Source organism: Mytilus californianus, unplaced genomic scaffold, assembly GCF_021869535.1.
Source record: "Mytilus californianus isolate M0D057914Y unplaced genomic scaffold, xbMytCali1.0.p SCAF_8, whole genome shotgun sequence".
Classification (NCBI taxonomy): Eukaryota; Metazoa; Mollusca; class Bivalvia; order Mytilida; family Mytilidae; genus Mytilus; species Mytilus californianus.
The window spans coordinates 33,105,892-33,130,857 of NW_026262734.1; the positions used below are offsets into that span (position 1 = coordinate 33,105,892).

The 24,966-nt window shown below is 32.0% G+C and overlaps 2 protein-coding genes across 2 annotated transcripts in view; one reads left to right on the forward strand and one right to left on the reverse strand.

The window, feature by feature from the left end:
* LOC127711776 (THO complex subunit 5 homolog) overlaps window positions 1-7,143 on the reverse strand; it is a 34,359-nt gene extending 27,216 nt beyond the window's left edge. The window contains exon 1 of the mRNA XM_052217899.1: window positions 6,995-7,143. Coding sequence (XP_052073859.1) covers window positions 6,995-7,108 — 114 coding nt within the window. The 5' untranslated portion in view covers window positions 7,109-7,143. The remainder of the gene's footprint in view (window positions 1-6,994) is intronic.
* A 6,135-nt stretch (window positions 7,144-13,278) lies between these two features.
* The window catches only part of LOC127711783 (TNF receptor-associated factor 4-like), a 70,336-nt gene continuing 58,648 nt past the window's right edge, over window positions 13,279-24,966 (forward strand). Inside the window, exon 1 of the mRNA XM_052217911.1 lies at window positions 13,279-13,504. Within this exon, the coding sequence (XP_052073871.1) occupies window positions 13,362-13,504 (143 nt within the window). The 5' untranslated portion in view covers window positions 13,279-13,361. The remainder of the gene's footprint in view (window positions 13,505-24,966) is intronic.

Below are 24,966 nucleotides of genomic sequence, written 5' to 3' on the forward strand. Positions count from 1 at the left end.
AGGCACAGAAGTGCCATTTTATTATAAAATAAAATGCTTCGCTGGGCGCAGCTTGATACGACCGCAGAGGTCAAACCCTGAACAGTTGGGGCAAGTATGGACACAACATTCAAGCTTGATACAGCTCTGAATTTGGATTGTGATTAAATATTTGACACAGCATAGGTTTCTGACACAGAAAGAATGTGGTCTAAGAACTTCAATTTTTATAATTTACCTATTATGGTCCAATGCCCAAAATCAAAATACATGGTTAGATTCAGCATATCAAAGAACCCCATATATTCAATTTTTGTTGAAATCAAACAAAGTTTAATTTTGGACCCCAACTTGGACAAACTTGAAAACTGGTCCCATAATCAAAAATCTAAACACATGTTTAGATTCAGCATATCAAAGTACCCCAAGAATTCAATTTTTGTTAAAATCAAACTAAGTTTAATTTTGGACCCTTTGGACCTTAATGTAGACCAATTTAAATAAACTGCTTCGCTGAGCGCAGCTAGATACGCCCGCAGAGGTCCAACCCTGAACAGTTGGGGCAAAAATGGACACAATATTCAAGCTTGATTCAGGTCTGAATTTGGATTGTAATTAAATATTTGACATATTATAGGTGTCTGAATAAATGTATTCAAAGAACTTGAAATTGGTTATATGAATTGAATTTATGTTCAATTAAAGATTTCTTGCTGTTGTGCAATACTTAGTAAATCTGTTGTCAGACTATAAACAAATAAAGTATAATTAATTCTCAATGTCATATTAGAAATTTATGAAAATAAAAAGGGAGCTTACATCAATAGATATAAACAATTCACCAAAGTTTCATGAGAATTGGTGACAGCATTTTTGAGTTATTGTCAGAAAACTGGAAAATCACCCCTTTTTAATGAATAAAACCCCATAACTCAGAAATGTAAAATGTAAAATTTATAAAATTCTAAAGGGAGCTTACATCAATACATACAAACAATTCACCAAAGTTTCATAAGAATTGCTGAAAGCATTTGTGAGTTTTTTGTCTGATAACTGGAAAGTCCCCCCTTTTTTTATGAATAAAACCCCGTAACTCGGAAAAGTAAAATCTAAAATTTATAAAAATCAAAAGGGAGCTCATGTCAATAGATATAAACAATTCACCACAATTTCTTGCAAGTTGGTGAAAGCATTCTTGACTTATTGTCCGAAAACTGGAAAATCCCCCTTTTTTTAATGAATAAAACCCCATAACTCGGAAACGTAAAATCTAAATTTTATAAAAAACGAAAGGGAGCTCACATCAATAGATATAAACAATTCACCAAAGTTTTATGCAAATTGGTTTAAGCAATTTTGAGTTAATGTCCGACATGTTGACGACGGACAGACGGACGGACAGACGGACGGACAGACGGACAACGGTATACCATAATACGTCCCGTAAACGGGCGTATAAAAACGGGACCCAAAATTAAAAATCTAAAAACACGGTTAGATTTGGCATATCAAAGAACCCCAATAATTCAATTTTTGATGAAATCAAACAAAGTTTAATTTTGGACCCTTTTGACCTCAATATGAACCAATTTGATAGCAGGCCCACAAAATAAAAAATCTAAATACATGGTAAGATTCAGCATATCAAAGAACCCCATATATTCAATTTTTGTTGAAATCAAACAAAGTTTAATTTTGGACCCCAATTTGGACCAACTTGAAAACTGGGCCAAAAATCTAAATACATGTTTAGATTCAGCATATCAAAGAACCCCATATATTCAATTTTTGTTGAAATCAAACAAAGTTTAATTTTGGACCCCAACTTGGACCAACTTGAAAACTGGTCCCATAATCAAAAATCTAAACACATGTATAGATTCAGCATATCAAAGAACCCCAAAAATTCAATTTTTGTTAAAATCAAACTAAGTTTAATTTTGGACCCTTTGGACCTTAATGTAGACCAGTTTAAAAAACGGGACCCAAAATTAAAAATCTAAATACACGGTTAGATTTGGCATATCAAAGAACCCCAATACTTAAATTTTTGATGAAATCAAACAAAGTTTAATTTTTGACCCTTTTGACCTCAATATGAACCAATTTGATAGCGGGCCAACAAATAAAAAATCTAAATACATGGTAAGATTTAGCATATCAAAGAACCCCATATATTCAATTTTTGTTGAAATCAAACAAAGTTTAATTTTGGACCCCAATTTGGACCAACTTGAAAACTGGGCCAAAAATCTAAAATCTAAATACATGTTTAGATGCAGCATATCAAAGAACCCCATATATTCAATTTTTGTTGAAATCAAACAAAGTTTAATTTTGGACCCCAACTTGGACCAACTTGAAAACTGGGCCCATAATCAAAAATCTAAACACATGTTTAGATTCAGCATATCAAAGAACCCCAAGAATTCAATTTTTGTTAAAATCAAACTAAGTTTAATTTTGGACCCTTTGGACCTTAATGTAGACCAATTTAAAAACGGGACCCAAAATTAAAAATCTAAATACACGGTTAGATTTGGCATATCAAAGAACCCCAATAATTCAATTTTTGATGAAATCAAACAAAGTTTAATTTTGGACCCTTTTGACCTCAATATGAACCAATTTGATAGCGGGTCCACAAATAAAAAATCTAAATACATGGTTAGATTCAGCATATCAGAGAACCCCAAGAATTCAATTTTTGATGAAATCAAACAAAGTTTAATTTTGGACCCTTTTGACCGCAATGTGGACAAAGTTGATAATGGGGCCCAAAAATCAAAAATCTAAATACATGGTTAGATTCAGCATATCAAAGAACCCCATATATTCAATTTTTGTTGAAATCAAACAAAGTTTAATTTTGGACCCCGATTTGGACCAACTTGAAAACTGGGCCCATAATCAAAAATCTAAATACATGTTTAGATTCAGCATATCAAAGAACCCTAAAAATTCAATTTTTGTTAAAATCAAACTAAGTTTAATTTTGGACCCTTTTGACCTTAATGTAGACCAATTTGAAAACGGAACCAAAAATTAAGAATCTAAATACACGGTTAGATTCGGCATATCAAAGAACCCCAATAATTCAATTTTTGATGAAATCAAACAAAGTTAAATTTTGGACCCTTTGGACCTCAATGTGGACCAATTTAAAAACGGGGCCCAAAATCCAAAAACTTAATACTTGGTTAGATTCAGCATATTAAAAACCCCAAGAATTCAAGAATAAAACCCCATTGAAATTGATCAAGAAATAAGCAATTTATACGAAGTATCTTCTTTTGCACAATACTGTGCAATTGAATATTTCTTGCTATTGTGCAATACTGTACAATTGACAATTTCTTGCTATTGCGCAATATTGTGCTATTGGATATTTCTTGCTATTGCGCAATACTGTGCAATTGAAGATTTCTTGCTATTGCGCAATACTGTGCAATTGAAGATTTCTTGCAATTGTGCAATACTGTGCAATTGAAAATTTCTTGCTATTGCACAATACTTATTATATAATAATTTACACATCCTGTTTGGTGTGTATCTCCTACCATATCATTATTATTTGCTTTTAAATATTAATCAGAAATAACCAACTTAAAATGGAAAATTTTAAAAGAAAAAAAAAAAGGAAAAAAGAAAAAAAAAGAAAAAAAAAAAATCCCCCCTCCCAAATTTTTTGAACCCCCTTATGATTCATCACCCCCAAACCCAATCCCAGCCTTCCCTTTGTGGTATGGTACCTTGCAGTACAATTTCAGAGAGATCCATACACTTGAACACAAGTTATTGTCTGGAAACTAGAAAAATGCTTATTTTTGGCCCCTTTTTGGCCCCCTATTCCTAAACGTTTCGGGCAATTACCCACAAACTGAATTCCAGCTTTCCCTTTGTGATATGGAACCTTGTAGTACAATTTCAGAAATATCCAAACACTTACACACAAGTTATTGTCATGAAACTAGAAAAATGCTTGTTTTTTGCCCCTTTTTTGGCCCCTAATTCCTAAAATTTTGAGGCAATTACCCCCAAAATCAATTACAGCCTTCCCTTTGTGATATGGAACCTTGTGGTACAATGTCAGAGAGATCCATACACTTACACACAAGTTATTGTCTGGAAGTTACAAAAATGCTTATTTTTGGCCCCTTTTTGGCCCCTAATTCCTTAACTGTTGGTACCATAACCCCCAAAATCAATCCCAACCTTCCTTCGTGTTATTGAACCTTATGGTAAAATTTCATGGAGATCCATTCACTTAAACTAAAGTTAGAGTGTGAAAACCAATGTGTCTTCGGACGACGCCGGACGACAACGACGACGCCAGCGTCATACCAATATACGACCAAAAAATTTTCAATTTTTGCGGTCGTATAAAAAAGATGATAAACACTTTAGGGAGTTTAGCAATATTCAAAAGCTTTTAAGCAATAACGTATGTTGTTTCATTTTACATACATACATGTATGGGTCAAGAAAAACAAATTAATTTATAAATCAATAACCAACTGGTTCTATTTTTGTTTCTTGCAGGGACAGGAAGTGCTCGTAAACAGCAAATATTGATCACAGATCTTCATTTTTTTTTCTGGGTGTCCCTTTCGATCCTGTTTGACCCTGTACATTCAGCATACTCTGCTTAATTGTATACTTTTGTTGACAAATTTGCTATGCAAATAACCGAAATCCATTGTATTTCAGCCAAGAAAAAATGATTACTCCTCAAACCTATATAAGTAGGAAAGCAGACATTTATTTTCAAAATTTGTCTCAGTCAAAGTTAACAAAGCTGCATTTGGCTTCAGACATCAGTGAAAGTAAACCTGTTGGTTTTTTAATCAACAGTAATGAAGGAAAAAACTTTAATTAACAGGACAATACATTACATGACAAATCATCACTTAAGGTCAAGGAACACTACATGCGCTATGTCACAGATTTTGGTAAAAGTTTGGCATACAACTTTGATTCATTGAACTACAACTGAAAATCAAAAAAATAATGCATTTATATCTTTTATTATCTGAAATATATAGGTGAACATTTGCAAGAAAGCACATAAAATCAACAAAAACGTGTTTAAATGTGTCTTAAAATTATCAAATCTTCAATTTCAAATCGATAGATTTTTCTTAATAAAGCAATATGTTGTTGATACATAAATTTCCGCTTTAATGATATCAAATAATAATAGGGTCACCAACTTGTTATAACAGTAAACATCTGATTCATTCTGAGTGGTGATTTAGATGAAAAATTATCACAAAACAATGCAATAAGCATCATCAAGTTGTAAGCTGTAAAACCTCAATTTTTTATGTTTTCTTACAACTAACTAGATAATAGATTGGTTAATACACCAAAAAAGGAATCGGTGATCATTTATGTCTAGGTATCAATCCTGTTTCAAGGCAAACTAGCCATTTTTTTTGCAACAATTTTTGAAGCCAGCCAGTACCAGCTTCCAGTGTTCTTCCAAATATTTTTGTTGTTCCCGCAGCCCATAAATTGGCATGCAGTGCCTTAAAAGATAATCCTGCAGCGTGTTAATTTTCATATTTAATTATGAACTGTTGATAACTTTTGTAAAGTTAAAGATCGCAGAAGAAAATCAATATGACACAGAATTACGCAATTATTAATTGACTCCAGTCTATCCTTTACCTGTATTTGCCTTATCACATCACATAATTGCATAGATTATCATAAAATAGTTAAAAATTCTTGGATACTTATTTCAGTGTTTCAGGGTTAGGATTAAAGGAAAAGATCGAAATACAAATACGAAAGGTTTTTACGCATGGCTTTCCTGTCAGATTAATTGCCGAATTAAATATCAAATTTTCTCATTGGTCATTAATAAAAATCTATTTTAATACGACCAATGAAAATATTGAAAACACATGGTAACTTTGCAATACACAACTACAAATATTTATGAATGGAAGTCGTTTTACGTAAAAAAACGTGAATTAAACTAATATTTGTGATAAATTCATAATGTGAATCAATAGTTTGTGTCAGAATGTGAAATTTTTTTCTTAGCAAATAAAATTCGTCTTACATTGTTATGTTTAAAAAAATAAATCAGTTATGTCTGTTTTTGGTCCTTGCACCGGAAAACTGACAATACACAACTCGATGTCAATACTTGGGTACGGAAACACAGAAGCATATATATATATATATATATGTAAATAATTTTGTTGGAGTTTACTTTGAAGAACTTGTCAGGATTCTACAAAATGTACCTGGCAAAGAAAAGATTGTGACAAATACACCGGAAGCGATCTCGAAAGGTCAAACTGCGGAAATTGGTCAGCTGTTCATTTAATCATTTTATTGTTAAACGTTGTCTTCCAAAAAATACAACTGCTTAATAATACAATATCTATAGAAGGAGCAGATGCACCAGACATGGAAATATCTTAAACTGTTCAGTACTTGAAGGATCAAAGGAATAGGAGAATATTCTCTTGAAATACCTAACTTTGGACTCTTAAATTTTATCATGTTAGTTTTAACTCTTTTATAAATGGACTTTGATATCAACATGATCAATGTGTTTTATATACATGTATGTGTAAATTGATTATATTTTATCTTATAATTTATAAATAGTGTACATAATTAAACACCTAGCCTGTCATAAAGCTTTTAAATTCATATTGTATAATTTCTGAAGGATTGTTTCGCATCACAATAGTTCACTCCAAAAAACAAAGGGTTATGCGCTACAAATTTTTTGCGCCTTCAAAAATTTATGAGAACACTTGCTTCAGCCTCAGGTGTACTGAATGTTGCTGATAGCTTAAAGGTTGCTGGTTTAGGTCAGCTAGCTGCTTAAAATATTATGAATAGAGTAAATAGGGTTGATAAGGGATTCTGTCGGCGGCAAAATCAGAAAATCGTTCCGGACACAGAATCCCAAAAGGGATAAGTTGCTGGCATTGAAGTCGACATAAATCATGAATCACGTCTTTCAAATTTATGTTAACCTATTTACATTTGTTGATGATTTAGATCTTTTCACGTCTCCTGCTCCTCTGGTTGGAGAAGACTCTTTTTTCAAGCTTCTTTTCCTTTTAACTTCGACTTCGTGGTGATCCTTACTGCTCATTTTTCTACATTCGATGTGAATATTCCTCTTATCGACTAAAGCTTTCTATATACTGTATAAAACGTTGCAGTGACTCCACTCTAGGAGCGTTCCGTTTAAACTCAGTTGTTTATCAGTTTATGGATTTAATGAGAGTTGTTCCTCTTACAATGTAATTAGAACAATTTTATGTACATTGTCGGCAATATTTCATAAACTGATATATACGGGAAAAAACACCATTCATTTCCTATATCAAAATATACAAATATCATCTTGGACCTTTATTATATGTTATTCGGGATCTTCATAGGGGATATTATAAGTTACCTACGTTCATATCCGTAGATATGGATTTAACACCCTGAAGTATCCAAGTACACCGTGAGGCACCCTGAGGCGCAGCCGAAGGGTGTACAGGGTACTGAAGGGTGTTAAAATATCCATATCTACGGATGATTTATCCCCGGTATTAGTCTAAATCTGGCGATTTTTAGAGAAATTCGACCACAAAGTTTAACGTGAAAGCAACGTTTTTTTTCATTTTTTAAATATCTTTTATTGAAATTTGTGAATTTGACATATTTTTAACGGGGTGTAGGGTACTACTACAAGGTAGTAGTCTACATGTAGACAAATATAAGACGTTTTTAAACTAGAGACAGAGAAACTGAAATGGGTCGAATTTGGCGCGCAATGTTGTGAGAGTTACATCATGAACGGTGTGACGTCAACGTGGGTCATAGCTAGGTCAGTAGTACCATTCATTGACAATGTGGCTGCATAGTGATGCATTTACTAAAATGAGTGCAAATAATCGATATAATAAGATAAAATCGTTAGTGGATTAAGTATTTAATTACACAGACATCATGGAAAATCTACAGAATTCGATATTTCATCAGGAACAACCATGGAACTAAGGAAAACGCGCGCTAAATTCCCCGATGTATTAAATGGGTGGCAACGTCCGGGATATGGGTTAGCAACACCCAGGGGCTATGGGTTTTGTAACGACGTGCGTTAACCAATCAAACTCACGGGCCTAGAAATATACTAAGCCGGGGATAAAGGCTCATCTTACCTGTCAGTGTTTTAATTTGATCTACTGTGAAGCTCATAGTCAAGGTGACCAATCAAATTGCAGGATTTGCCGGGCCGGATATTTCACTCCAGTATAATATAGGCTTATATCATGTATTAGTCCCAGCAGAGACATATTATACATATACTAGTCAAAAAAGGTAACGATACACAAGTTTGAACTCCAATTTAACATAAAATATAATAAATAGAAAAAACTGTTAAATTATCCAATGAAAAACATTCATTTATTTTTTGCGGAAAATGATGACAAAAGTCGGCACTTATTTCGAAGATGAGAATTAAGTATACAAATATCTGCAAAGGCATTCAAAATTTTAAGCAGACCATGTTATAAGTTATAATATCGATTTTTTTATTTTTGGTGAAAATACGATTTTTGAAATATCAAAAATTGCTATAATTTACCTCAATTTAGGATAGACTCTTAAATTTTGAAGAGTCGAAATAGGATGAACGGATCATATAAACCCGAAGGCAAATATAATACAAGCCCAACCGAAAAAATATAAACAAGTCTAAATTGAAAACAACTTTCAAACCTATGATTGCGTTGGATAAAAACCGCAATTTTTATACGTGTGCATGCAAAACAAATTTCTTGGTAGAGGGGTCTAAAGCACAAACAACATTTTCCAAAAGACCAAAAAAGTGAAAAAGTATATTTTAACAAAACGCATTTGACTAGCAGGTCGAACAACGGATGTTCTTAAACCCTGCTGACTGCCGTTGGCGATTGCTAAATAATTGAATCACCAGATGTAACAAAATGGATCTTAACTATTAATTTAATATATATATATAAAACGTCTGAATATTAGTCAACCATCTTTCCCACGAGGGCGCTGGATCGTTACGAGTAACGATACATGTACACAATAAATAAATTATATAAACGCCTAAAAAGTGTACAAAACAACACCAATAACAAAAAAGGGAAACATTAAATGTAATTATCTATAAATATTTCGGATAACATATATCCTTCATCAGTATGATTATGATGTAAAATGAATCATATCAATCTCTTCTGATTAAACTATAACAATCTTGAAATTTATACAATAAAACAGTTAAAACCGAACATCATAGAGACGCTTGTACAATTCTAAAATTTCAAAAATGACTTAGGTTATATAGCTATTTACAACAGAGACTGCAAAGATATGCTTCAAATAAAAATAGTAATGTGTGATATGAATTGGTACAATTCTAAATTTTCATCGGTGACGACAGTTAAGGTGTTACAACAACGATAGCGTGGAAATACATTTCCAATAAACAGCACTGACTGATCTACGCTTGTATAATATTTCAAATTTGCAGTTTGATAATGATTAAAACAATAATAATAAATTTATTATTGTTTTAATCATTATTAAACTTTATCAAACTGCTATTTATTTTGGATGTTTAAATACGCAGCCTCTGTTGTAACTACTTTACTGTTGTCAGATTTTCCTCAGAGGACATTAATGAAAAAACATAGAATGAGTCACTCATTTTCCCTACCATCGCTCATTTTCCTACCATCACTTGTTTCCTGTAACTCAGGCTTCCGTACAGGACCCTTACAGTTTTAAGGAATTTATTCCTCCTCCCAAACATCAATATTGAAAAAATTTACCAGCGTATTGATTCGTGATAATTTGTATAACGATCAAGATTATTATTTCAGTTTGACTACCACATGTCAAGATAAGATTCATTTGACATCTTATTGATGAAGGATATTAGTTATCCGAAATATTTAACATTTGTTCATGATTTTTTTTTTTTTTTTTGGTGATGGTGTACTCTTTTAGACTTGTTATATATTATATTTTGTAGTGTACTGTATCATAATTATATGATCCATCGCCCTGTAAGATTTATCGTTGGCTTTTATTCAGACATTTTATATAAAAACTCTACGGAGATTATGTTGTATTGTTATATGTATATCCGACTTTAAATAAATCGTTTATGCTTTATGCTTTTTGCTTGTGCAATAAAATGCATGGGGAATAAACATCAAGGATTTGTTTAATGAATCCTTGTAAATATATATAAATTGTATTGTATTTTGATGAGGTTAGAACAGATAATTAACAAGTTAGATTTATGCAATTTTGTATATTGTATCAGGTATATCACCGATAAGGTCTATGGCCCAATTTTTGATTATTTACAGATAATAGATTACTGATATTAAAAATTTCGACGCAACATTTAACTGTTCTGCATCTTCGCTAGCCAAGGGTTGTTCTGTGGATCTTTAAATTGTACGTTTGGTTTGGGTCGCTGTCTCATTGACACATATAACACGTCTCCTTTCGTTTCAATAATAAATCAGGATTAATCAAATCTGAAGATTACAAAATATCAATTAACTTGTTGAAGCAAAATTCATTTAGTTGATCACGTTTGTACCAGCCCTTGTTTAACGATGTATAAGAACTTTCTCCGGGTTAAGCTAGCTATAAAACCAATTTAAACACACCATTTTCTTCGGAAAATGCATGCCTGTACCAAGTCAGGAATATGATAGTTGTTGCTTTCTATTCGTTCCGTTAGATGATAAAGTCCAGCACTTGGTTTTATCAGAGACATATATACTAAACTGTATTTATATGTCTCTGGTTTTGTCAGGTGTTATTGACTTTCCCTTTTTAATTTATCTTTGAGTTCGTTTTTTTGCTAATCCTTTTTGTAATGTTTCATTTTTCAATGTTTTAGTATTAATTGCAACATTGCAAAAATACAAAAAGTTATTAGTTTGAGAAATGTCGTCTTTATTAACTGAAATATGTTTTGATAAACTCTGCACTTTAAGTCTTTGACCACATCATCTGGTATATGCTAGTATTGTTTACAAAGTCTATAAATTTGTTAGAATTTTCAGTTTCCGTTTCTGAATTTTAAAGTTTTTTTTGTTGTCAAGCAAGAAATCAAAAGTCTTAATCATGTCTGCGAAAATTTACAATATTTATGATTAAAGAAAGACCATGTTAATATTGCAACTGATGAAGTAAAAAAAAAACAACAACCTGACTAAGTTTATTAAAAGCATATTCAATTAGTTTCAGCAAGTTCATTTTTGGTCAGATAATGTGGAAGAGTTGTGTATAAGGTAGAATAATCATAACTGTACATAGACTTAACTATATGACCAAAGAAATTGCGTTTCTCGATCGAAGTCTTCATCAGAATTTGTATACTCCAAAATTAATTTTACACTTGTGTATTTTTTATATAGTTTGTTGTAATATTGAATAAAAAGATTTGTAATGTAAGTAAGTGTTTACATACATTCGTGAAAAAAAGATGGATATATAATAGTATCTGCTGATGTCCGCGGAGATCGTGCGTCTACTTCAGCGTCCATCTCAACTGCTGAAGGTAGAGCAATTATGTTTGCGCTGCTATTATAGCTGCTTTATTACATTATTAGTGCTACCGAGAAAGGAAAATCCATTTATGTTGAAATTTAAATTTTAATGGAATTCGTACTCAAAACTGATATTCTAAATAAACAATTATTTAAGTTACTATACATATAAAATCATATATGGCTGTCAAGACTTGTGTATTCACGAAAACAGAGTTATAACCTGATGTTCAGTGGTTGTCGTTTGTTGTTGTGGTTCATAAGTGTTTCTCGTTTATCGTTTTTTATATAGATTAGACCGTTGGTTTTTCTGTTTGAATGGTTTTACACTGGTCATTTTGGGGGCCCTTTATAGCTTGCTGTTCGGTGTGAGCCAATGCTCCGTGTTGAAGACCGTACTTTGACCTATAATGGTTTACTTTTACAAATTGTGACTTGGATGGAGAGTTGTCTCATTGGCACTCATACTACATCTTCTTATATCTATTATAAACCAATGTGCCAGACGAGATTAAAAAAACCCAACAACATATATATACGGGACCTGTGTATAAGCCTAACAACTCTTTAAAACGATAAATACCTTTACTCTGACTTCAGACCTCGTCATGATTAGGGAATTATGCATTTATATATTTTAACACAAGGTCATAAGAAATGCATGAGATTGTGCCAAATATTGATAACGTGAACTTTTTGATATTTGAAAATTTCGAAAAGATCATTGTGTTATTTCTGTCGTGATATATTATATCATGCGATATCGCATGACACGTTTCTAAAATTTATTATAACACTGGCCCAAAAGGGATGAGCCCAAATGTATATATACCTTCTAACTGCAAATGTACAAAAGTTGTAGTAAAAATGTATATGTTTTCAGTATATAGATATATTTACCCAGAGACATATATATGTCTCTGATTTACCAAAATGTTTCAATCCAACATAAGATGTCTGATTTATTTATATTTCATTTTAACCACAAAACAAACTCCCGTTACACTATTTCTCACTAATAAGGGAAAGTTCTTGCTCCAAATCAGCTGGGAATAGTATACTTTTATTTAATCAATATTTATATATATGAAGTCTCAGTGTTCAGACTTGAAAGAAATTGAATCTAATTGTTTTTAAAAATGAAAGTTAACATGGGTTTCTTTTATTTGTGTATATAACCTATGTAATTTTTTTTTGGAACATAATTTTATAATAATGTATCTCACTTTTCTGTATTGTTAATTGATATCAGAGACATATATATACAAATACATATATCTGGTGATATTGAAGCTTATACTTGAAACAATATGCTTTCTTCTATTTAGCTCAAGCACGTGATTTGATATCTTTCTGATTGGAGAGTTGATCGAAAAAGACCAAGAAATTCAAGTGTCTTTCTTTAAATATTCAACAAGTTGTGCGGTGTAATCCCGCGTAAAAATATATAAAGATAAAGTGAAAGTAAATGAAACATGAACTACTTTCACTTTCAAGGCTTGACACGCCCACCTCATGAATAATAAGGAAGACGAAATCGAAGCGAATCATTTGCCCTCTTTATTTTCCACATAAAAAGAGTTCATACAATTAAGTAGTAATCGATAATTTCTAAATATTAGTTTTAAATCAACCAATATTTAAATTTTTAGAAACATATACTTTGGACATCCTTATTTTATATTTGTATGACGCTTACGGACCTCTAAAAGGAAAAGTGGGTCACAACTGACACTCCACTAAGCAAAACGTCAGAGGAAGTGCTGTGCGAATGTCATACAACTACTGGAGCTTCCAAACATGCCTGGTTATTCAGAAGGTTTCGTTGACAAATTAAGGAAAAGATGTTATTGCTCGATCTGCGGATTGCCAATGAAAAATCCCGTCATGATAACAACGTGTGGTCACCGATTTTGTGAGAGTTGTCTGCAAGAATTTCTAAGGTAAGTCAACACCTGTGGTTATTGATTTTGATATGGGATCTGGATCAGCTGTGTTGTTCCATAGATCTATGCTGAAAGATTTAGTAAAATGTATTATTTATCAAACAGTTGCATACGCAGGGATTATTTCAGAACACCCCTCACCTCCGTGAACAACTGAACTGCACATGTCATTTGTGATCAAAGCCATAATATCCATAATGCACATTCATATTTTGAATTTCATCTATATCTATCTTTATATTTCATGTACCATTTCTAATCATTTCAGTGTCAGAAACAATTTGTTTTAAAAAAATGCAGTAGTGGCAGACCAAATCAACTGCCTGTATTTTAATCAGATAAACTATTAGAAAATAATAGCAGCTAGATGCCTATAGTTCTACTTTTCACTTTTGATAAAAGTTTTAAAAGCTTATACACCAAAGAATTAGTTTTTATACTTGGTGTCAAATATTGGTTAGACTGTCAGGAATAAAGCATATTTAACTTGACATGCCAAACAGAAGGACAAATGCTTAAAAATGCAGCCATAAATAGTAATATTCTGTAGATTATTGGTGTAGGTACTGACAAACACCGCACATACTTTAAAATAATTCTGGTAGAAGTAAAATTTTTAGTTTAGAGATAAGGTCGGGGGGGGGGGGGGGGGGGGGGGGGGAATGGAGAGTTTTGATTTGTGAAAACTTTTTAATTGACTAAAATGGACAAGTTTGTTTATTAAGGGAATATCAGCAAAGTTAAGATTTTTATAGAAATATATGATATTGGTGGATTTCAACTTAAGCAATTGACCAGCATAAACGTCTCATAAAATATGACAGTTTTCGTAAATGGTTAAAATATTTTTTTCTCATATCAATTTATATTTATTCAATCACAATTTGTTAAGGGACAATTATTTAAATTGTAAGGTCATCATTTTGTATTACTTATGGGGAAAATTACTAATTGATATTTTATATATTATAGATAATAACATATCCATAAATTACTGGTAACATTTATTTGTCTGGGTGTAATTAATTACAAGTGTTAGTATTTAGGTATTTGGTTGACAAAAAACATGACGGTGACATAAGTTACTTATCTATTTGTCATGTAAATAGGTATACTCTCACCTTGAAAATTACCTACATAGGTAGATAAAAATAGCATGTGATGAAACCTTTCCCTTTAGGTATTAATAACATGTACAACCTTTTATACCCAGATATATGAGTTCTTATAGAAATACCATTAATTATATTACATATATTCTGTATTTTTTTTAAATATGAAGTAGAAATTAAGTTCTCATTGCCATTTTTGGAGCTTACAATATTGTAAATTTATGATTATGAAAATATCATTTCAGTACAATGTATGTCATATTGAAATTGGCCCCAAAGGTCACCATTAGTAATTGTTGAAGGTGCAAATGTGCACTTGAGATCAAGGATTTCAGCTGAACTTTAAGAAATGATTTTCACACTCCTCCAAATTGATGCAATATATATATAAAAGATGATATAATTGCCAATAATTAGATCACTCATTAAATAGAGCTGACCTTAATTGGTCTGGATGACCTTAATCCTTTGATTACTTATCTGAACAACTCTTAATTAACAGGTAGATGTAAATTACAGGTGAATATTAGTAATCATTATGGAAATGAAGCCTTACAAGAAGAAACACATGGAAATGTTTTTTGCCTGTTCTGGTGGTAATTTGTTAGTATCAGTATATTCCAGAAAACATATTTATATCAGTGATGCAAGTGAAAGCTGGAAAATATGATGCATTCACAAGCACTTGTTTCTGTACAAAAACAAACCTAACCTATTATTGATACCATTACCTTGTTAGAACAGTGATATAATAAGGTATAGGAATTTGTTGTTTCTGTTGTTGCATCTCCTAAAGTTCTGTAATTTCAACTCCATAAATTGAAATACACAGATTAACACTTTACAACTAAGCTGCGTCGGATAGAATTTCGCCCTTATGCAAATGTACGTATACATGTACATTTACTGTAGATTCATTTATTTTTTATGGGTACCAATTTTCATGGATTGAGGAAAAATTGTATTTTGTGGATATTTGATTTCGTGATTTTGCCAAAGTCCACATACAAAACTATAGAAAATTTTTACTTCCTTGAACATTTGAATTTGTGGTAAGCCTTTACCAATGAAATATACAAAAAATTGGTATCCCACGAAATAATGAATCCTGAATATAAGATTTTGATTGAATTCGAAACATTCAAATACGAAATATAAGATGAATATGTGTCTGTTTTGTAGGGTTCTTATATCAACTAAATTTTCAAACAGTTACAGACTGCATAGAGAATTTATCAACCTGAAATAAGTTAACAGATGTATTTATATTCATTTGCATAAGGTTGATTTCTATCCGATGCAGCTCAGTTGATTCCTTGGGGTTTGCAGCGGTGGATTAAGGCATCCACACTCCTTGGGTTGTAAAAAATGTATCAATTTTTGGCATTAAATCATAAAAAATTTCTGCCTCAATTGCTTGCCAACATTTTTGATATTACAGACAAACTAAATGCCAGAACTCCTTTTCAGCAAACCTTGAAACCACTCATTGCCATATGGAACTCTTTTCCTGCAACAACAACATCCAGTCTTCATGTTCTTCAGCTTCTCTCATGTTAGAAAGCTTACAGATTTAAAATCATTGTGACAAGCATTCATAGTTTTAATGTTCAAATCTTAACTACATGTACCTAGTACCTTAGATTTTGAATGAATACTTTGCAATTTTTCTATCAAAATTTGCATGACCTTATTATTGTGGTTTCATTTATTTTCATTGGTACATGTACCAGTTTTTTGGGTTGGGGACAAATTGTATTTTTGTGAATACTAAATTTTGTGGTTTTGGACAAAATCTGCTTGTTGAACACTTGAATTCTTAGTTTCACCATTACACTCGAAATCCACTGTTTTTTTTCTTCATGAATAATAATGATTCTACAGTACTTGGGAAAAGTAAACATTTCTTCACTTGCAACTGAAAATATAAGTTATATTGTAATTTATCAACAGAAATGCATTGAAACATTTTTAAAGTTCATAATACGGTTAAACGTTATTAACGTGAAATCCTTGCTATTAAAACAATATTGATTTACAGAGTTTTTATTGGAAGTTAAATCTATGCTACTTAGATTATATATATTTACAGCATCAATAATAGGGTATAAAACCTTTTAACATTTAAACTGTTTATTTAACTACATATTGATTTTGTTTAGGAAGGGCGGAGTAAATGAAAAAATGACTGTCCTCAAAAATGTTATAGATTAGTTTAAGGGTGGGGTGGGTTTCCGTTTATAGTGGATGGATATTTGCTTTGGGTTGATCATTCAGAATGTTGTAACGGTAGTTGTAGGAAGATAAACTAGGGTGTATTTTTTAAATAATCTATGGAATAGAGCTGTTTTTTTATGAAAACAATTTGAAATTTCTGCATCAGAAAATGTGTATATAATAAGTGAGAAAAAAGGAGGTTTATATATACAATGCAATGGTTTTATTTTCAAAAAACAATCTCAAAGGTACAGATTAGTAGCTTGATTGGAAGTAAAATACTTCCATTGTATATCATAGAATTTCTTTAAGAATTCTTTTGTGACGCTTCAATAATAATAATAGATATACAAATATTCAAATCAATGAAAAAAGCTGTTGAGGGGTCTCAGCCATCTTTGATAGCCAAGGGTTATGATCCAGTCCCCTCCAATCCACATCGTAAACCTTGGCTAGCGAAGATGGGTTTCAGCAAACGAGTGGTCAAAGAAGTTCTAGAGTGATCATTAACCTGTCAAATGTGGTTATGAGTTGAACCTGCTCGTGGGAAGGTGTGTTTGTGACAAGAATTGACAGTTTTTCTGCTGAAGGTCTTTGGTTCTCTCCAGGTTCTCACAGTTCACCCATTAGCTGCCATGATATAGCTGAGGTCTTTAGCCTAAGAAAATACCAGACAAACTAAAATTTTTGTTTACCTACCCTAATTGTGTCTCAACTATCTAGACCATTATGCAAGTATCAAATTTAAATTTTGTCTCCTGCACAAAATAGTAATGTTATGGGGTTGGGCCTTAGGCTTTGGTTTCTCTTGGAACTAGAAATATTCTTTAAACAATGTTGTTTTAAATTATATTTTATTTCCGCTGATATCGGCAAAAAACAGTCGAGTTTAGATTACCATAGATTGCAGTTAATTTGCATTGTACATGTCAGTTTGTTTAACTTGCTATCTTAGTTAAACAAAATATGCACTAATCTAGACATCAAAGGTTTTCATAGACATGTATTTTAAAAATTTCAAATTTGTAGATTCAATTTTGGCTTTTAAAGTTAGAAACATATCAAATTTTGAAGGTATTAAATTTTAAATCAGCTTATATACTTATTTTTTTATCTGATTTATGAAATTACATATATGGAATACCATTTTAAAATTTTCATTATTGTATTCTATATTATTAACACCACATTAAATTAATGGGGGTACACATAGAATTTTATTAAATGTGCATTTTGATAGTAATATATACTAAATTTTGCAGAAAAGAGTTTTTCTACAGAAATCTGGGCTTAAAAGAGAGGCTGATGATACCAAAGGGATATATAAACATAACATTCCTTTCATATTTTTGACAAATGTTTAGGTCACATTGGGGAACTGCAAATTGCATGCAAGCCACTACCTACTGGCGTTCAAATTTGCTTTAGATAATGAAAGGTTCAGGACAATTTGATTATTCAAGTGAAAGGTTTTCCGCAAGAAAGTCAAAGGTCCTGTATATAAAGCATCAGTGTAAAAAATTGGAGGTCCTTGACTTTTGTAGTTCAGAGATAAAAAGTCTTCTCCAGGGAAAAGACAGGTCCGCGACCTTGGACTAATTTGAACCCTTGCCAAAGTTTCAAATACTTTAAGAGTTGATATAGGGCTGTGTTTATTGGTATTTTTTAGGCGGAAGGCATAAAGTGTAAAGTTGTCTTATATAGTATCCTGACTGTTCAACAGGCAATATTGGAAAGGATGGTACATGCATTATATTAATGTAATTAGGGCCCCGCCGAATGGTGGGTCGCCCTATAGTGATCAGTCTGTCCGTCCGTCCGTAACAAATTGTGTCCGCTCTATATCTATAGAACCGTTATGATTTCATACTTTATACTTGACATGTATATTAACCAACACCAGAGGGTGTGTCATAATGTTTGTACAACTTCCTAGGTCAAAGGTCAAGGTCAAAAACTTTGGTTTCAGTTGACAACCCCATGTCCTATGGTAAAGATCATGTCCGCTCTATATCTTGAGAACCGTTATGATTTCAAAGTTTATACTTGACATGTATATTAACCAACAGCAGAGGGTGTGTCATAATGTATGTACAACTTCCTAGGTCAAAGTCAAGGTCAAAAACTTTGGTTTCAGATGACAACCCCCATGTCATATGGTATAGATACAAATTTTTTACCACACATTATTTACAGCGGGGCCCACAGAGATGGCTCCCATCTAAATGATGTTTAGTTATCCCTCCAACCCAAAGTCTTCAATTTCTTCAGTGTGTGTTTATATACTTTAAAGATGCGCATCTCACTTTAGGTTCACATTTTTATAACTTTTGCATATTTTCAAGATGGTAGAATTTGGTCAGCTTTTAGCAATATTTTTGATGATTGCAGTGCCCTTTTTTTAAATCTGTTTAAAATATGTTCTTGGAGACTGCAGTTGCCGTAATTTTGCTACTTTGTAAAAATCAGTAGACTTCACTGTACTTTACAAGCATTCAAATATATGCTTCCTTAAAGCATTCAAAGTAGTGCGTCAATATCATTTATTTGGTACTATCAGTTTTACAATTTGATCATTTAGTCTTTACCATTCTTTAAATTGTAACATAAAACACACAGTAATTGCTGAAAGCCTTTGAAAGTCTCTAGTTTGAGTTGTATTGCTATGTCAGATATATTAAATCATTAAACTGTATCTGGGTTATGGGTTTTTAATCAACGAAAAATGCATTCTTAAATAGATCATTTCCTAACCCTTTAAGATATTAAAGTGGAAAACACAATTTGTGATCATTTGATTAAAGTGAGACCCTTTGCTGTATAAAGCAAATATTACAAGAAAAGATTTGTTATAATGTTTAATATTTCAATTTTTAATCCGTCAGCTAGGGTTACGACAATGAGTTTGTGTAATGATCTGTTTTTCCTGCTCTTTGTCTAGTGTTTCCGTGATTTCCTGTGGAAAATGAATCTAATATTTAAAGTTCATAAATATTTTGACACCTATACAAAGCCTCAGTCCTTCAACTAGTATCTGTTTGAATTACTTTGAATGTATATATTATGACAGAAGTAGGGTTAATTGAGGAAGTGCATTGTTACAGAAACTTTTCGTTATATTAAAGGATCTTTCAATCAGTAAAGGGATAGATATTTCTAGTTTTTATACCCACCACTATGGAACATGAAGTTTTAGGGTTATTAACAATTCTTTCTATCCATCTGACTGTCAATGAATATCTGATGGACTTCATGAATGGAAAATAACATTTTTGGAAGTTAGCTTGTGCAAAATATTTCTTTGACATGTGGAAAGGGAGATAATATAGATGTTCATAGAAAGGATAATTGGACCTGAAAGACAAGATTATGAGTTGACTTATGAGCTAGTCTTATATGATCTGCCCAAAACACAATTATTAGCATATTGTCTTTATATAATATACTAGCACTAGTCATTTTGGGGCCCTTTATAGCTTGCCGTTCAGTGTGAACCAAGGCTCTGTGTTGAAGGTTGTACTTTAACCTATATTTGTTAACTTTTTATACATTATGACTTGGATGGAGAGTTGTCTCATTGGCACTCATACCACATCTTCTTATTTATAACATGACTAAATAATTGATAATACCATATGAATCTTTGATTCTTTGCAATAAAGAAATAATTTTCTTGAAATATCTTCTAGCCAGGGTTATCAAGATGGGGCTATGACTAAATATTTTGTTGTATTAAGGCCAAGGGAAAATGTTATGTGGTGAATATTACTGGGACACATTACCAAGATATAAGACTCCAAAATTTTGATATTTAAAATATAAAAAAAAGGCTTTATCAGCACTGCTTGTTTTGATGTTTTGACTATTGTCTCATCAGTGAACTGCTAAGCCAGTGGTGGCACTTGGGATGGGATTCTCTTTAAAGTTATTTTTATTGGTGTTCCCACTGTCTATATCACTGTTCAGCTCTTCATAAAATTGCATATCAGGGCTTGAATGTGAGGTCAAATATGTTAACCAGGGGTATGGCTGCAATAACTCTGACCTGAACATATCATAGACGTCATAATGAATGAAATGATATTGATAATTTTTACCCGAACTTATCAATCATCTTCTTGTTTGCTGGTGAAAAAAAAAAAATAGGCTTGTTTCAATGGTGCAAAATTCTCAAATACAACTGATAAAATGATTATCAGATTTCATCATATTTATATTGTAAAATATCAGCTGCTTCACACAATATGAAGCCTTTTTGAACTCATTTGCTGCACTCACTCTAATGGACTGATTGTTGAAACTACCATTGCTCAAAAATGGACTGTTTGTCGAAACTATCATTGCTATAAAAAGACAACCTATTTCAGTCTAATTTCTGACTTTTATTTCAGTTTCAGAGGTGAATGTTGATGTAACTTTAAATATGACTATTAGTTACATTTGCCCATCGATGTTGACTTGCAGTGTTTTTGGCATCATTTATTAGCCAAAATGTCTGATTTTACAGATTTCTGAGAAAACAATTATGTCCTAGTACCTGTACTGAATTGGCCATATAATACCTCCTTGTGTTTCTGATCTACTTATAGATGCATTCAGGCAAGCTGTAAATATACATTGATGTATGCACTACTGTCTACAATAGTACTCTCAACCCCAACTGGTTTTCGGTATTTTATCAGTTTAATATTTAATTTTAACCTCCAAGAAGGGCAGTGCAGTTATCACAATTTCATAATAGCACATCTTGATAACTCTGCTGGTGGACTATCAGTCCCCGAGGGTATCATCAGCTCAGTAGTCAGTACTTCGGTACTGACATGATTTAACAAACTTTTCTAAAATTGTCCGTTTTTAAATTTTGAAATTATTAAGAAACTAAGGTTTAAACTCCCTCAGGCAAAGTTGACTTTAGATGAATTTGGCTATTTATTTTAGGTATTTTTGTCATATAGCTCTTCAACGGTTTCAGTACTTATACATCCTCGGGTTTCAAATGTTCAGCTTTGAGCGTTCCTGATGAAGGTAAATCCAGAAAAGCGCTTCGGACACATGAAATTATTAAACTTGTTGTTTTCAATTTGTTAAGGTACTTGGACCATGACTTGTAAGTTTTAGACTTCCTGCTTTTAACCCACTTCAGTAAAGGCAGATTTGAAAAAAAAGTATTGAGCCCTGGCAATATGAGCCATCACAAAGAAATCACAACTACCGGCAGGATCTGGGGTGAATAGGTTAAAGCAAAGCTATTTAACTTTATTTATACCAAAGCTTAATAGAATCAAGGTATACAAAATGTATTGGAATCCTCATGTCTGTCTGTCTATCTTTACACTTTTGGTTTCCAGATGATAAAAAGAGAACTGCTATTTGAAATTACTTGAAATTTAAAAGGAATGTTTTGGACCACTAAAGATAATTCAGTTTGATTTTCTTGTTTAAACTTTTACTGCTTTTTCAAATTGATTGAAATTTTCATGAAATGTTTTGGACCACCAAAGACAGCTCAGCAGGTAAAGTTTGATTTTTGTCCTTTACACTTTTACCATTCCAGAATTATCGTTCTTGATTGGTGGAAAATTAAAACTTTCACGGTGTCTGGGTGATAAATGGAGAAATGGAGAAGGAATTTTTTAATTTGATTGGAAAGCTTTGATCACTAAACAAGCGTTTTCGATAAAACTTATATAAAAATAAATTTAACAAGAGTTATACCCCTTTATTGTATGAATTTACTTTTTCATTCTGTTCAAAATTGAAATAAATAGTTGTAAATTGTTTTGATTGATTGTCTAAACATAAGCACCTGCCTGTAATTGAAACAAAAGAACAGACAACATTCAGGTAAGATCTTTTCTACATTTTGTATCCCTTTAAATAAGAAAAAAACCTTTAAAACCTTTTTTTTAAATTCACAGTATGCTGCTACATAATCAAAATCATGATATCTTAGTTGCTGCAGGCATGGTGTTTCTGTGATCACTAGATCAACTCTCTAGTTTAACTTGTAGGTTATTATTCCAAACAACTTAGTAAAAGGGAACGAATGAAAATCATGAAAGAGCAAAGCCCAAAAGAATGAATAAGGAATAGAAAAAAATGGCTGTTTTCTGCTCTTTGGTAGGGTTGTTGTCTCTTTGACACATTCCCTGTTACCATTCTCTATTCTAACAAATAAAAAGGTGGAATACTTGAATAAAAAGTTTATGTTCACATCTCTTGAACTTTATATTTTTTTTATGTGTAAGTAAAATTATCCAAAGGACTGAATAAAATGAAAATAGAAGACAAACAGGCAAAACAAAAAGATTGTTCAAAAAGATATATACAATAGATTTTTTTTTTTTAAATCTTTAAAACCGGTCACTAGCTTAAATTTCTCTGCTAAACACACCTGGAAGCATTATCAGTATTAAAGTTAATCAAGAATATGTGGCAATTGTTAATAATGAAATTCCAATTTTATAAAAAAAAAAAATAAAGAAATATTAGTCAATTTGTTCATACATTTACATTGGAAAATAATAATGTATTATTGAAAAGTAATTCTTTTGGTATTAACAACCCACCAAGTTCAGTTTATAAAGTTTGGCTTTGTCCTTGCTATCATCCTTATTAATTGTTCCTAAGTACAGCATACAAAATTGTCCTACCATTGTAAGTCCTATGGACACTGGATTCTTCAAAATCCCTATGTCTTTAGTGCTGGTGTATGTGATCAGTTGTCCTGATGAGTTTAAGATATGAAGAGTACAGCTTTTACAATCTACAACAATGACATTGTCAGAAGGTGTTGTTGTTAAATCACTTGGTGTAAATGGTCTATCTTCAGTGTTGACTACTGAATGTCCAGAATAGGTATACATTATGTCTTCCTGTCCCACTATTACCACTCGTCCTTCACATTGATCATTCAGTGTATCAACAACAAAAATGTTTTCATTGTTAGTTCCAGTAATTCTAAATGGGAAGGTAAACGAAATACCTTTTGTTTGTTCCTCACCATAAACTTTCTCATGATTCCCCTTATGGTCCATGACTATCACCATACCCTTTTCTTTATTCGAGATAGTTCCTACTATCACCTTATTCTGCTTGGTTACATGAATGGACACCGGCTGATATGACTCCACATCATAGACAGTGCTCACAATTGTTTTTGTTCCACTCTTCATCTTTTGCAGTATTGGTCCTTTAGTAGCTATAAGTAAGTCATTACCAGGAGTAATTGCCATGTTCAAAATGTCAGTATTAAAGCTAGATATCACATTCAGCTTATTTCCTTCACACTTAACTTTCTGCAATCCTGTATGAGAAGTAAATAATCTCATTCCCTTTTTACGGTCTCCATCACCAATCCACACGGAATCATCTAAGGATATTGCCAGTTGAGAAACATCTTTTATTTTGGTTTGATATTCTTCAACAACAGTCAATTGAACATTGGTAAAACCCTTGCTGGAGCCTACAGTTCTCCCAATATCCTTGATAGCAATAATTCTATGATCCCTGGCAGTTTTGATTTTAGAATGAATGTTATTCTTACATTCCATACACATCAGTAAGTCACATTCTAAACATTTCCAGGTAATTTTAGGATCATGTTCACATAACTGACACTGTATTGGAAATTGTATGCCTAACTTGGGTTTGGATAAGGCCATTTTTGTATGAAATAATATATTTGTATTGTAATCTTTGATCTTAAGGATATCAGAATGATAGTAAATATCTTTATCTTCGCCAGTTATACTAGTAGTTCAAAGTCCTAAGATATGTTTTGTATAATATTATTTATAAATGTTTTAAATTTTTTTAAATATATCATAAAAGTCAATACAGATACATGATTTGGTGACAATTGAAAGGCAAATCTGATGTCACATAGTGAGCAATGAACACAATCAATCAATCAATCCTGATTTGGAGTTGTTCAACGAAGAAATAATTACTTATCAGACTCAAATTTTAAAAAGGTAATAAATTGAATCTGATGTTCCTGTCAATGGTCAACGACTGCTCAGTCTTTAGTTTTCTATGTTGTGTTTTGTGTACTGTTGTTTGTCTGTTTGTCTTTTTCTTTTTTAGCCATGGCGTTGTCAGTTAGTTTTCGACTTATGAATTTGAATG